This window comes from Microtus pennsylvanicus, chromosome 14 (assembly GCF_037038515.1).
Source record: "Microtus pennsylvanicus isolate mMicPen1 chromosome 14, mMicPen1.hap1, whole genome shotgun sequence".
NCBI classification, from domain to species: domain Eukaryota; kingdom Metazoa; phylum Chordata; class Mammalia; order Rodentia; family Cricetidae; genus Microtus; species Microtus pennsylvanicus.
Genome location: NC_134592.1, coordinates 30,521,927 through 30,536,914, shown reverse-complemented (window position 1 = coordinate 30,536,914; position 14,988 = coordinate 30,521,927). Strand labels below are relative to the sequence as shown.

Here is a 14,988-nt window from a genome sequence, read left to right as displayed (position 1 = left end):
GGAAGGTCGCAACCAGAGGCGGCGCTCTGGTCTCCAGGCAACGGGAATAACAGAGGTGGGTAAGAGCGCCTGCGCGAACGGCAGTTGGGTTTAGTAAGGTGTGGAAAAAGTGGATCTTGGGGATTTTTCCCTCAGCAGGAGTGGCCCCCAAGCGCCTCAGGTATGCGAAAAGGAGGAGAGACACGGAATCGTTACCACCACCTCCCAAGGGACCGGAGAGTGAGAGTTTGTCTCTAGAGGCCGAATCCCAGCGAGGGTTACCATTTGACCCTCTGGGACAGAGCATAACTTTCAAGTTCCGGATCTAAAGTGGACTGGAGCGGTGAGGAGTCACGCCCCGCGCTCCTATACACTGGTACCTGGTGCGGTTTGGGCCATAGAGCATCTTTGAATGAGGGTTTGACAGCCAAGCACCTGCTTCAAGCCGGGGCGCCCGGTGCTCTTTGTAGTTCCTAGCAGGGGGAAAGCCCAGGGAGAGCTCGGTGCCAGGCCCCGTCGCCAGGCCACTGTTCTCACCCTGTAAAAATGTGGGGCCGGACTCGGAGCAGACTCTGCAGTTTACAAGAACCGGGGCTAGTAAGAGCAGGTTGCCTGGTTTTTGTTTTGGTATTTTGTTTTGTTTTGTTTTGGTCACAGATGACCTTTGATCTAAGGCTCTTTCCACCCATTTCACAATAGTGTACGGCAGATCGGACACGGGTGTGGAGGAAAGCCAGCGGCAGAACACCTGTGTCCCGTTCATGATTTGGTCCTCGGGGCTTAACAATGTCTGGCACATAATCGTCACTCACTAAATAAATGCTTACTGAAGGAAGGTCCTGGCCGATTCCGCACGACGTTTAAAGGGAATGTGGGCAGGGCAAATGTACGAACAGTTTACTCTAGCAGCCTAGCAGCGGGGAGTGAGGCTCAGACTAATTCTTCCCACGTCTCTGTTTTAAATCTTCCCCTAGGCTTTGGTCCAGGCCCTGAATGGCTGGTCTCCAGTTGGCTCCACATCTGCCTGTGGGCGTTATGTTCCCACATAATAAAACAGAAGCGCCAGGGCTCCACTCAGCAAAGCGGGACCCTTATGAACAAGGTGACTCTTCCCAGCGGTCCTCGATGGGACACTTGAGGAACAATTTCCAGCAGAAGTTTTGGAACAATACAGAGCCTGAGCCGGAGGAGGGTGTCTCCACTCACCCCAAAGGGAACATGTGCACAAAAGCCCGGAGGCACTCGTGTCCCCAGAGTGCCAGGATCAGCCAGCAGAGCTCAGCAAGCAATCCCCAGGGCCAAGGAAAGGGCTCGTTTTCCTTGTCAAACCCTCAACCCCGGTATCCCAAAGCAAATGACCAAGACTTCATTCCCTTTAGGAAGAAACGAGTTGGAGTAGATCGGGCATACCCACTGAAACCCATGGCCCACCGGAAGTCTCATAGTACAGGTGAGGTAGGCACCGATGGGGACCAGAATGCCTATCCAAGACTCCCTAACTCGAGCGAGCTTTCAGACAGCAACTTTGGTTTGAGAAGCTGGTTGAATTCTTCTCTTTTTGCCTCTGTGCAGGCAGAGAAGGTCATGGCGGACCTCCATAGGACCGAGTGGACACAGATCCGAAGACTAGAAGCGGCAGGTGAGACGCTAGAGATGGAAATCCGCAGAAAAGAGAGCCTCCTGAGAGAGAAGCTGAAGAAGACAGAGGAGGGTCTCCGAAGGATTCAGAAGGAAAAGAAACGGGCCCAGGAGCATGAAGACAGAGAGCTACTAAGAACGACCCTATCTGCAGGGAGAGTTAGGGACCGTAACAGCAACACCACACAGACACCCAGTTTATCTCCCGAGTTCAGTTCCGAGGAATTCAGTTCCGAGGAATTCAGTAGAGATAGGGGAGAGGATCAATCTTGTGAATGGTCTCAGAAAACCTCTAGCCCACTCCAGTTCTCTGATTATGAAATCCAGAGGCTCAAAAGGGAGAGGCTGATGGCAAGTAACAACAAAGTCCGAGACTCAGGGCCTCCTGCAGACGAATTCCTGAAACCTTCAGAAGAGCTGGGCAGCGCATTGCAGGCATCAAGCCCGTCGGCATCACCAAGCTCCTTGGGGTCCGGTTCCTCCACAGAAGAGCCAGAGCTGAGCAAGTGCAGCCACTGTGGACGCTCGTTTCTTTCTCTCAGGCTGCAGAGACACTCCACCGTCTGTGGGAAGATGCAAGGGTCCAAGAGGAAAGTGTTCGACTCCTCCAGGGCCCGGGCTAAGGGCACAGAGCTAGAGCAGTACTTGAACTGGAAGGGGCCAGCCACCGCCGCCAAGGTAATAAGAGCCTCCTAGGTTTGACTTTGTATGGGGGTGCGTGTAATGGACTGCTGCGTCCTCGCTAGTTCCCGTTGGGAACTGGGACAGTGTAGAGTGGAGGGGAGAATCACAACTTCCCTTTGCTAGTCTCTGTGATCAGAGCTTTCTCTACAAGCCTCACAATTCTGTAAGAATCTTATTGTCTATCATTGTATCCATTCAAAATTCAAGGCTCAGACATCTAAACACATATACATCAGACCTACCCCCTCAACACACACACACACACACACACACACACACACACACACACACACACACAAAGCTTGGACAGTTTAAGTAGATTTTTTATCTTTTAGTGTTAGCCTCAGGGACCTGTAATACTAGATAAACAGTCTATTGCTGATCAATAGCCCCTGCTCTTGATCTTATTAGATTTAAATCTTGCTAGAATTGACTCCAAAATCTAGATTTTAAAATATAATGTCCTTTTGATTATTGTAAAAACGAATTCATATTTGCTGCAGGGAAAAAGTAACTCATAAAAACAAAATTTTAAAAACTTGCAATTTGAGTTAAAACGAACATGACATTTTTCTGACTTATGAGAATTCCTTGCTTTCTCTCATTTGTCACCATGCTCAGCTGTACCTACTTTAAAAGTGAGCTCAGTTTTGATGTATTCTTAGTAAATTCCAGAAACACATGTAAGTTTGTATCCTCCTCTCCAGTTAGGGTATTAACACCACAGGGATAAAGTACTTGTTTGAGGACTCTTTCTTTTTCTTTTCTAGCTAGCTCTCCAAAACATCCCTCACTTTAGAAAAACCCGAGTGGGAACCGTTAGGGAGGGATTCACGACATCTAACTGATATGGCTCAGGACTTTGTGGGCTGATTTAGACCCACCTGGAGACCATTACCCCATAGCCAGTCTTTGAGAGTATGTCATTTGGTTTGTAAAATAAGCTTCTCCAGAGTGTTTATTGTAGAAAATCATATTCAGTCTGTGATTTCTGTGGGGTCATGAGTTTAAAAAAATATTAAAAGAATAAGATGAACAGGGTTGGGAAAACCCCACATTAGAGCCTGGCGGTGGTGGCGCACGCCTTTAATCCCAGCACTCAGGAGGCAGAGGCAGGCAGGTCTCTGTGAGTTTGAGGCCAGCCTAGTCTACAAAAGCTAGTTCCAGGACAGACTCCAAAGCTACAGAGAAACCTTGTCTCAAAAAAAAAAAAAAACCCAACAAAAAACAACAAAAAACCAAAAACCAAACAAAAAAACAAAAACCCATGCTAGGAATAATTACATGGACACTGTATTCTTTTAAACACTGCTTGGCCCTTTAGCTCTAGCCCTTACTGGCTAATTCTCCTGATCAACCCATCTCTAATAAACTGTGTAGCACTGGTCTTACTGGGAAGATTCTAGCCTACATCCATCCTGGGTCGGAGCTGCCTGGGAGAGAGGAGCCTGGCGTCTGTCTGAGGCGTCTGCCCCAGAGAGCAGAGCTATCGAGTCTGAGCTCACTTCCTCTTCCTCCCAGCATTCTGTTCTGCCTACACCATCCACCTAAGGGATGGCCTATCAAAATGGGCCAAGGCAGTTTGTTTATTACCAATGACCTTCCTCCATCATGTCTCAAAAAGCCAAAACAAAAAATTAATATTTATTTTGTGTTTGTGAGTGTGCATGCATGCCTGTTGAGATCAGAGGACTGTGGGAGTTGGTTCTCTTTTTCCCCCACGTGGGTTTTGGGGATTAAACTCAGGTCTTTGGGTTTGATGACAGGCGCCCTCACCCACTGCGACATCTTGCTGGGCCCACCTTTATTTTGAATAGTTAAGTATACACATCTTAGACACCGTGTGGTGTTAAATGATCTATAACGCACTCTTACTTCGTCCTTTTCAGGTTCCTTCTTGAGTCTCAGTTGTGTAATATGTCTTCTGGCATGCGTTTCCAGGATTCTAAATAATACACTTATTTTCTTGATTTGCCAACCCTCCGTGTCCTCTGATGGCTGCTCGTCCTCACAGACGAAGCTCTGTCTCAATCCCTCTCCCCCTTGCCTTCTCCACTATTTCCCCTTTCCACTCTAGTTGGCCGTGGTTCTGATTTAAAACAGTGGGACTTTACACGACCGTTATATCATCTCCTTCACTGATATCGGAGCAAATTCCGCTCCTGCCCACGTGGACTTGGGGTTAATACTGACTAGCTTTCCTTCAATCACTCTGTACTTATAATTACAATTAGTCTGTACTTAAAACCTTCCCTAACTAACCTTCTGGATGCTAGGAATTTGTTACTGTCTTTTTCTAAGTGTCCAGATACCTTTTTGCGACAAATCAGTTTGAGGTGCCCCCACCCCATTCTGGAAACTCCTCCTGCTCTATCTGATCTGGCCATTCTTTGGCTTTGGAACTTCCCTCTGCTTCTCCTGTGTTGGTCCTGTCTTTTTCTTGTTTCCCTGTTCATTGTTTTGCTGAAATTTACCAAGAGATACGCATAGATGGTATATTCTTATTCATGGACTTAAAGAAAATATCTACATAAACGCTTCCTATTTGATGATTTGGCTGGGTATATCAGAACTTCGTTTTGGAGACATTGCCTCACTCTGTAACCCTAGCTTGCCTGAAGCTCAGAGATCAGCCTGCCTCTGCCTCCATGCCTGGCCCTTTATTAGAACTCTGTTTTTTTGTCAAAAAACAAATTTAATAAAAGCTATAAGAATAGAAAAGAGACATTTCATGATCCCTCACTTTATTACAGAACTTTAAAGACGGTATTTCTTTGTCGCTTTGATTACCTAGTGTTTATTGTTGAGAACTCTTAATGTTTTGATTCCTGCTTCATTTTCTGAAACCTATTTTGTTTCATTTTCCAAAGCCAACAGGGTTTTCTTTAAAATTTTAAGATTTTATAGTGTTTGCTTCAGAGCTTTGATAAGTCATTTCAGTTTCAAGACTTGTGATCTTTGAGTCTACAAGTACTAATTATATTATTTAATAGCTTCCTCTCGTACTTTCTGTCCTTATTGGAACAAGTTTGCTCACATGTCAAACTTTCTGAACTGATTTTCTGATCATATCTACTGACCATCTGCTTTCTCTTTTTTCCGTTCTGAGTGTTTTTCTTTATTATTTTGTCATGCTTCTATCTGAGTTTTGACTATCAGGCTTTTAATTTATAGTTATTGTTATTTTATTTCTCTGGTTGTTTATATTTCATAATACACTCCCTTTATGGACAAAATCTTTTAAAAATATTTATTTTGTTTTATATATATGGATGTTTTGCTTGTGCATATGGCTGCACCATGTGTATGCATTGCCAAAGGAGGCCAAAGAAGGCATGGGATTCACGTGGGACCTGGGAATCAAACCTGGGTCCTCTGCAAGAACAGTCAGTGCTGTTAACTGCTGAGCTATCTCTATACTCTGGACACAATATCTTTCAATACTTCATTGATACCATATTTTCCTGTGAAGATATTTCTGTGTGTGTGCGTTTGTGTGTGTGTTTCAGTTTCCCGAGTTTTTGTTCTTGTGCTTTGCAGACCTTTTCTCTTTAGTTAAACACTCATCAAGGACCTCACCATCCTTGCCTGTTCATTTGGTGGTTTTGTTTTTGATTTTCATTTGAGACAGCGTCTCATCATTTGGTACTGGTGACTTTGAGTTCACAGAGATCCTCCTGTCTCTGCCTCCTGAGTGCTGGGATTAAAAGTGTGCTCATCCTGCTGTTCATTTAAGCTTAGTGGATTTATTCACTAAAGGACCTCATAGTTATCAGTGAGCCCTGTAATGGTGACCCCCAAAGCCAGTGTTGGAAGGTTCATTTCTGGCTACTGGGTGGATCCGTAGAACTACTGTCCTCCCAAGAGGATGCTAGTTACTGGTGCTCTGGGAGCTGCTCTTAAAGCAGTTTGACAGTTCCGTGGCTGCTGGGTGCTCTTGCTTAGGCTTCCCCACCACCAGCGCTGAAAGGAACCCTGTTCCTTATCCTGGCTGGATTTTCTGCACTGAAACCTATCTAGGAGTTGGAGAGCTGTCTCAGCAGTTAACGATGCTTACTGCTTTTCCAGAGGACCTGAGTTCACTTTCCAACCCCCACGTCTGGTGGTGGCTCACAACCACCTGTAACTCCAAGAGATCTAACACCCTCTCCAGACCTTCATTCATGGGCATTTATACACATATGGTACACACACAGAGAAAGACACAAATCGGAGATTTTAAAAAAAATCTTTAAGGGCTGGAAAGATGGCTCAGTGGTTAAGAACACCAATTGCTCTTCCAAAGGACCCAGGTTCAAGTCCCATTACCGACATGACAACTCACAACTGTCTATAACTCCAGTTCCAGGGGATCTAATGCTCTCATGCAGGCAAAACACCAATGCAAATAAAATAAAAAAACAAGCAAATAAATCTTTAAAACCTATCTAATTCAGTTTTTCCAGAGAACAAGTCTCTCTTCTCCCGGGAGGATAGCAGGGGTGCTGGGCGCATGGGTACACAGGGTAGGAGAGGAGTTCTGAGTTCAGCTTGTTTTCTTCCCCACACCTTCCTACTTTCTACCTGAGCCAGCTCCCTCAGGGGACCTGGCAGAAAGATGCCTGGCCTGCAGGTAGGACCACTCCTTGGAGGCTCTTGGGCTGGGCCTCAGTGCTGGCAGGTCAGTCATCACTCTTCCTCCTTGGTGGTTCTTTGATGTTGAGGACCTTTTCACACCCTTATTGCTGTCAGGGAGCCCGAGAGAGGAGAGATCCAAGGCAGCTGGAGGCTCACTGTTCCTTTCCCGTTACAGACTGAGCCTCCCCGGAAGAGCACCTGGAGACAGAAGCACGAGTCTTTTATCCGCACCCTCCGTCATGCTCGGCAGGTCCAGCAGGTCATTGCCAGAGGTGGGAATCCCTCAGACTTGCCCCCCATCCTGCCTGCGGAAAACCCAGACTATGTCCAGTGTCCCCACTGCAGCCGCCACTTTGCTCCCAAGGTGGCTGAACGCCACATACCCAAGTGTAAGACCATCAAGAACCGCCCCCCACCCCCGAGGAGGCACGACAGCTGAGCAGACAATGGCAGAACCCGCCTTGCTTAGTTGAGGAGGCTGAGCTTCCCTTCAGCAGTAAACCAGAGCATGAGTGGCAGGAAGCAGGGAGAAGTGGAACCTTTGCAGAACTCAGGCTCCACCCGCTGAGCCAAACCACCCCGGAGGAGAGCCCGCTACCTGGCAGGAGGCGGTGGAAGCTCAGCTTCTCACTGGATCATAACCCTGGCTGTGTGTTTATGTTCTTGCCTGCAGGACTGGGGCGGGTGTGTGTGAGAGAGAGGACACTGGGTAGTGAGGCCGCATTAAAGCGCTCTTCTCCTGAGCCCGACCATGGTTTGTGCTGAAGTGCCTGCATTCAGTTTTGTTTTCTGACCATGGCACGTGTCCAGGGTTTGTTAGCCCTTCTTGCTTTTAAAGTAGGGATAATAAAGAGGAGTGAGGTCAGAGGGTCATTGCCATACAGATGGTAACTCTTATAAAAGATAGAAGTTTGTGCCGTCAGGCATTATTGATGGAAATCTATCCTTGGCCTCCATGGCCCATGGTTCTGGCTGCTAGCCAACAAAAGTATGTAACATTAGGGAACCAGTGTATCCTTAACCTTCCCCGTGGTGTGCTGTATAATGAAACATCTTTTTGCACTTTACAGGGTAGGGATGAATAGAAAACAATTTTACTTCTCTGTTCTTGTTCTTTTTAAACGCATCTCATATGTTAAAGAAAGAAGCCCCTAGGACGCTTTCAAACAATACTGTCTGGGTACCTTGAGACAGCAGAGCCAGTCTAAGCAAGCATAGACAATGTTCATTTTCATGGCCCTGTGATCGGAGCGTAGTCAGACTTCTATTTTAAACACTGAAAGGGATCAGGTCTTCTTAACAGTGAGAACACTGCTCACTTCAAGTTAGACCTTCAACTAGGGCTGAAGCTCTTACAAATGCTGGATATTTAGCCTGACATGCCCCCAACCCTGGCAAGTTTATTGAGGAGTACACAGTTCCTTCCATCAGGTTAAAGGGAACAGATAAGCAGCCATGGCTAAAGAAGTCACAATGTTGTATCCCCATGGATGTTCACAATTTTTAAAGATTATCTTATGAGTGTTTTGACTGCACACCGGTACCTGCAGAAGTCAGAAGTGTTGGATCCCCTGGATCTGGAGTTACAGATGGTTGTGAGCCACCATGTATGTGCTAGGAACCCAGGTTCTTTGTTTCTTTGTTTTGACACAGGGTTTCTTGTGTAGCTTGGTGATCCTGAAACTCACCCTAAAGACCAGACTGGCCTTGAACTGACAGAGATCCACCACCTCTGCCTCCTGAGTGCTGGGACTAAAGGTTCTTAACCTCAGAACCATCTCTCCAGCCCCGCCCCGCCCCGCCCCCACCCCACCCCAGATGCTTTATTGTTCATATGATTTTGTTTTTTCGAGACAAGGTTTCTCTGTGTAGCCCTAGCTGTCCTGGAACTAGCTCTGTAGACCAGGCTACATGGAGGACTCATGGAGATCCGCCTGCCTCTGCCTCCCAAGTGCAGGGATTAAAGGCGTGCATCACCTTGCCCGGCCCCAGATACTTTGTCATGAAGCATTCAAAAAATATATCTTTTAAAAACTTGGTATAGGAGCATGTCTTGACACACTGGAGGCTGTAGAAACACGGAGCCGTAACCTACACAGGACACACTGGAAGGGGTTCACAATCTGCCACTCCTTCAGTTGGGAATGATAGCAAGTAAAGCCAGATTCTCTTCCTTCATCTGCTGGGCCTCTTAGACATATGGATTTGGGATCCCACAATGTTATTAGGGTCAAAGTTTAGAGCCCTCAAGGGGAAACAACTGTGTGTAGGTCTTACTATAGACACAAGCAGTTATTCATTCTTGAGTTGCCAAAGAAAGAAAACAAGAGCCCTTGTCTTTGTGTTCCCTTTGACCTCAGCTTTTGCCAGTCTTTTGAATTCAGCTTGCTCTGGGGAGGTCAGAGCTGTTTTACAACCTCGAGTCTCTTCCTCAGTAGAGGTCACATAGATGCTGCTTGTCAAGTCCGTATGTTGTTACTTTAAGCACATGTCATAAACATCATACATTTTAAAGTTCAAAAAGCTATGGGAAATTCTCGTGGTGAAATGCACAAGGTAGCTCTTTTTATTTAGAAGTGTGTACAGACATGCTGAGCTTTCCTAGTTCACAAAGCTTGTCAACATTGGATTGCCCTTCACGACTACACAGACTGGCAAGCAAAGCTGTGACACAGATTTTCCTCCCCGAGGCCCATGACCTGTGAGGTTTAGTGATCAGCACATTTATGTCGGCAGTTAATCACTGCGACAATAAATGACTTCTGGCCTTGTAGGGAATCTCAGTCTTGACTACAGCCCACCACACCTCCTGCTATCATGACTGATACTTCCTTTGAGGCCTGGGGACCTCATGTGAAGGACTTTCTGTAAAATACATGTTTTCCTCTGGGCTGCTCTTCCTATCATGAATGTTTCTGAACAGATAACAAACCAAATGAAATTTGAGCGTTAGGAGCCTTTTGTTTTAAGCTGCAGTGCAGCGCTCAGCCAAGAAAAGGAGCAGCTGTTACGCCAAGGATACCAAATACAACTCAGCTGTCTTGAGGAAGTCTTAGCAACAAACTGGCAGGATCACTTGGAACGGTCTCTCATCAGGACCAAGGAGGTGTGTAAAAGAAACCTGATGCCTCTTATCACTGTGCACACATGGTGTGTACAACTGCAGGCACACACACGCCAGTGTGTGAGGTCAGAGGCAGTGCTGTGATTCAGCAGGATGAACTCAGGTCACCAGGCCTGCCCAGCAAGCCACTTTGACCTGCTGAGCTACCCTGCTAGCCCAGGACCCTTCTTTTAATGTCTCCTTTTCCCCTTCTGGGCTTTCTGAATTTTTACAAACTTTGTTAGGAAAAAAAACCTATTGCAGTACAAATGATTTTTCTGGCAAGAATGAGATTGGAAAACAGCCAAGGTTGTTTCTGTGTAATGTCTCGCATTGTTTCTGTTAGAAGACCATTTTTTCATTACTACTATTTATTTATAGTAGACTCACAGAATCAGAGATTTCCCATGGCCTAGAACCTTGGGTGTTTTGTCTCCAGTGACTGAGGTGGTGCACAGGTTTACTGAAGCACAGCGTCAGCTGAGAGTTTAAATGTTTATTTAAACAGAAATGCCACACCACTCCACCCTCACCCTTTCCAGCATCTGGCTAACAATAAGCTGGCTTTTCAGCAAAGTGTTGGCACAGAGGATTAACGCAGGCTATACTGTAACTCAAAGCAACGCTACTGGAAAGCTCCAAACACCTATCACTGCATAGAGGACAAGCAGGGCAATTCACCAAGATTTAGCTACAGGAAACCATTTGAATACTTTTCTGCTGTCTTGTATTTTGCTCAACTCAGTGCATGGCTGCCACGTCTCACTGTTCTTCTTGCATAGCTGTTTGGTGGAAGAAACAATCTCACGGCTGTCCTAGGCACAATTCTGAAAAGTGCAAATTATCTCTAAGGCACAGAACTGAGCTTCTCAGCTGGATTAATGGCAAACCTAGACTTCCCATGGGAACACACTAGAGAAAACACCGCCATGCTCTGCTAGAGAATGACTCTCCAGGGCTCCTGCCCACCTCAACACTCACTCTCACCCCACAGTCAGCGACATGCCCACGGCCCTCAGTTCCCAAGCAAAAGCAATGCTCAGAAAGAAGACTTAAGCCCCGCCTCTCAGGCCTGCTGAGATGGTAAGCGTAAGGATACAGGACCTTGAAAGGCCAGCCAGTCCTGAAGAAAACCAAAGTTGCATTGACATGATGAACCAAAACTCTCTGACAGGGATTACAGCCAACGGCCAGACCCCTAGAACTTGTGACCTTATGTCAGGATTGGGCCTTCCCTTATTCTGGGAAAAGGCTTCAGTGATTACATCAGTACTATTGTACTAGGCTTCTCAGAATTGAGAAAACAATGGGACATCAATGATCCCATCAGACAGAGTTGCCCATCCCCCAGAGATGGGGCTTCCTCCCAGCACCAGCCTTTATACCTCTGGTTTAGGGAAATGGCAAAAATTTCTTCTGCACAGGTAGGTCCTCCTGCAATATTAAAATAGATAGCAAACTTTTCTTTTTTTGCTTTGGTTAAAGGAAACAATATTAGTTTAGCTGTATGTAGCATGGAGGATGTGGTACTTATCAAAGCAGCTGCTGTGGCCCCAAACACAAGCAATTCATTAGACTTGGTGGAAGCACAAGGCTCACATTTAAGGGAAACCATCAGATGCTTGCCTAGAAGGTTGGCTCTTCTAGGACACAATCCTGTTTTTGGAAAAGGTAGCTCTCAATAAGAACACAGCAGAAGTGAGCTTGCAGCCAGTTTCCTCTCACTTGGCAGGTTCTACCTGTCAAGTTTTGGGACCCCAAGGATTTGGTGCTGGCTTTGGGCCACTCAAGTATGAAAGATGATACTGACTTACTGGGTATGATATGTCTTCAAAACACACCAAAGAGGAAAAATACTGACTAGACATAGAAAGAGGGTGCCTGGGGCTACTTATCCCAGTCAGACCCCTAAAGGTCACGACACTAGAAGTACAAAGAAGCCTTCACAGGGGCAGAAGACTTTAGTGCCACTGAGGCAAGGCACTGAGGGAAGTGTTACCGTCCCTCCTGCTGATCTTTACAGCTCCATCTATTACCCACTGGTGTTATTCTCTTAGACATCTCCTCTCTGGGAGGAATCCTTCAGAGCTGGGAAATCCCACCTTGTACTAACCGTAGCCTGAAAGTTTGGCTGTGTGACGAGGGACCTGCCCTTTCTCTGCTTCTCACTGATGTTTCAAGGAGCCTCCACAGGGAACACAATCTAAGCTTCCCCATAAAGCAGTCGGCTGCATGAAGCAACAACGTCCTGAACACAAGCTCTAGACTGACTCTGCCAAGAAATTTTCCTGGACTCCAGGCTTCTGAGAAGACATGGATACTTTACCACTCTCGGGAGGACCCTGGGCAGGCCAGACCTGGCCACAGCCCACTCCGATTTTACATTTTCCCTTCCTTCACCCAGAGGTGCGATGCCTGATGTTAAAATCCGAAGGCAACTTCCAATTTATGATGAAAATGATAAATGGGATATGAGGTGCTACCAGCGCAAACAAGGTGAGTACTGTGTCTCTTCTTCAAAGGTGGGATTAAAAGATGAGGTACAGAGCTGCTGTTGCTATGGCAGTCACTGATGACAAAGCCAGGGCCACAGGACCCTTCCATTCTCCGAAACAATAATATCACTCCTAGATCCTATCTAAAAGGCAATGCCACTCTCCAAATGCACAAGGAAAGTGCTTTAGAGCCTCCCTCTGCCCTGCGCTCCGTGTCTGCAAGTGAACAAAGCCAGGAAAGCTGCTCTCTGCACTCGGTAAGTGTGCGGTGAAGTTCTTTGGGTCCCAGTTTCCTGAGGGCTATGTGGGTTCAGGAGACTAGAGGCTGGGTCGACAAGAGTCTGTTCCAAGGAGGCACCAGGAATCCGAATCTAAGTCAGGCTTCGGATCCACTTCCATTTCTTCCTTTGCTGTCTGAGTTCCTTTGGAATGCAACCCCACCTGTCCAGACAAAGCAGTTTCACATTAGCAGTGAATGAGTTAGCACTGGCCACAGTACTTCAGGAGTGGCTGCCAGTTGTGGAGGCTCTGGTGGCACTGCCTTGGAAACAGTCTCCATCTTTACATTTATGCAGGTAGCGTAACTACTTCTGTTTTGCCTAGGCCCATGGGGTTGGGGTATTAGTATGAAAATAAAATGGCTGGGGGTCGTAGTGCACACCTCTAATCCCAGCACTCAGGAGGCAGAAGCAGGAAGATCTGTCTCCATGAGTTTGAAGTCACCCTGGGTCTATATAATGAGTTTCAGACCAGCCAGGGCTATATAGTGAGATCCTGTCTCAAAAAACAAAAACAAAAAACAACCCTCTCCCCCCATCACCACCATCAGTCCTGTGCCTGCTACCATGCCAATCTTATCTCAGGAATGGACATTACCTTCTGAAGTGTTTCATAGACACTGTTTCCCTCCATCTTCTAAACAACTTACATAGAGCAGGTTGTTGACAAAGTTACGAGTCCAGACTCACATAAGACAAAGCCAAGGAAGGATTCTTCCTCACTCATACCAGGAAAATGCAAAACGTTTTCCCCAACTATTTAACTGAACTCAATAAAGCCATAATTCTTACTTAGTTTTCAGAAAAGAGCATGAGTGTGCCCATGCCACTCTCTGCAGGAAGAGGACAACCCTTGCTTGGGAGATTGTCAGGTCTATATGACAAGTACTTTACTTAGCTGAGCCATTTCCCCAGTCCTACATCATTTTTAGAATCTCCTTTAATCAGCAAGGCTAGGGACATAGCTCAGTGGTAGATCATTTGCCTATTGTGTATGTGCAAGACACTGGGTTCAATCTCCACTGTTGCACAAAATAATACACAAACAAAATGGTTAAAGTAATTATTAATACACATAAACACCAAATAGAATGACATTTTAATAATTACTGAACCTATATGGTAGGCATAGGGGTATTCATTATAATATTTAGACATTTTCATAATAAAAGTAAAAGAAAAAACAAACAACTAGTAATAGAAAACTACGTTAGGTGTTAAAAATGATAAAATCCAAGCCGGGCGATGGTGGCGCACGCCTTTAATCCCAGCACTTGGGAGGCAGAGGCAGGTGGATCTCTGTGAGTTCGAGACCAGCCTGGTCTACAGAGCTAGTTCCAGGACAGGCTCCAAAGCCACAGAGAAACCCTGTCTCGAAAAACCAAAAAAAAAAAAAAAAGATAAAATCCAGATATCTGAACCAGGTAGGTCCACGGCTCCTGGAATCAAGCCCAAGAGTCACATCATTAAGAGACAGCGAATCACAAAGGGCGAAGTTGACTCAGTACCTTACAGTTTGTGAACTTTCAAAGCAGACTGAGAAATTCGATTACTCTCCAATAATGCTCTCACCTGCTGGCCTCCTTCCAATCTCTTGTTCAGCTTTTGTAGCTGGGTAAAAATCTGGAGGTTTTCTTGTTGTAGCTTCTGTTGTTCATCCAGACACTTTAACACCAGAGCCTGCAGCCTCTCGACCTCCGCCTGCAGAGCGCTGCACGCACAGGCGGGCGAGGCCAATGCTTTCCCAGCACACAGGACTGCAGGATTCAGTCGGGGCGGCTGCGAACAAGGAGAGAGAGAATGCAGGAGGATCTGCCATGGTCCTGTGCAGACAGCTTTCACTTCAACCAACACAGCAAGACAAATGCACATGAGAACAGGTGCCAGTGAAACAGAAATGCCGGGACTTCAACTGCACTCGGTACTAATAGGACAAGGGAATTCTCGGTGCTTAGGCCTCATTAGTCTAGAGTAAGAATCATCTATTTGGAAGGAGTTTGCAAAAAAATCTTTATGTTTTTATATGCTCTTTTTAAAAATGCTGCGGTGAGGAAAAAAGCATGAATTTATTTGGAACAAGTTCTGATCACAGGACATGGTTTACAAAATGTAGCTGGTGCCACTGTAGACGAGATCTGAGGAGAGTTCGCTAAAGGAAACAGACAGCACAATTTAAGAAGGCCCACACAGCAAG

The 14,988-nt window shown here is 46.2% G+C and overlaps 2 protein-coding genes across 3 annotated transcripts in view; one reads left to right on the top strand and one right to left on the bottom strand.

The window, feature by feature from the left end:
• The first annotated feature begins 31 nt into the window (after positions 1-31).
• On the top strand, positions 32-7,487 carry Zc2hc1c (zinc finger C2HC-type containing 1C). Of its 2 annotated transcripts, XM_075948538.1 has the most exons (4): positions 32-160; positions 954-1,434; positions 1,552-2,295; positions 7,094-7,487. In XM_075948538.1, exons 2-4 carry the CDS (start codon positions 973-975, stop codon positions 7,355-7,357), a joined length of 1,470 nt encoding a protein of 489 aa, XP_075804653.1. In that variant the 5' UTR covers positions 32-160; positions 954-972; the 3' UTR covers positions 7,358-7,487. The 2 variants fall into 2 exon arrangements, with proteins under 2 accessions (XP_075804653.1, XP_075804652.1); XM_075948537.1 differs by having other exon boundaries at positions 954-2,295.
• Positions 7,488-10,497: 3,010 nt separating this feature from the next.
• Nek9 (NIMA related kinase 9) overlaps positions 10,498-14,988 on the bottom strand; it is a 38,460-nt gene continuing 33,969 nt past the window's right edge. Inside the window, exons 21-22 of the mRNA XM_075948536.1 lie at positions 14,367-14,573; positions 10,498-12,957 (exon numbers count right to left, since the gene is read on the bottom strand). Of these exons, the coding sequence (XP_075804651.1) occupies positions 12,835-12,957; positions 14,367-14,573 (330 nt within the window). The 3' untranslated portion in view covers positions 10,498-12,834. The remainder of the gene's footprint in view (positions 12,958-14,366; positions 14,574-14,988) is intronic.

Excerpts from the sequence above, each read along its gene's own strand:
- Zc2hc1c (XM_075948537.1), top strand. The coding sequence starts at position 973 with ATGGCTGGTCTCCAGTTGGCTCCACATCTGCCTGTGGGCGTTATGTTC. Across the intron at positions 2,296-7,093 it reads GGCCAGCCACCGCCGCCAAG|ACTGAGCCTCCCCGGAAGAG; the intron begins GTAATAAGAGCC and ends TTCCCGTTACAG.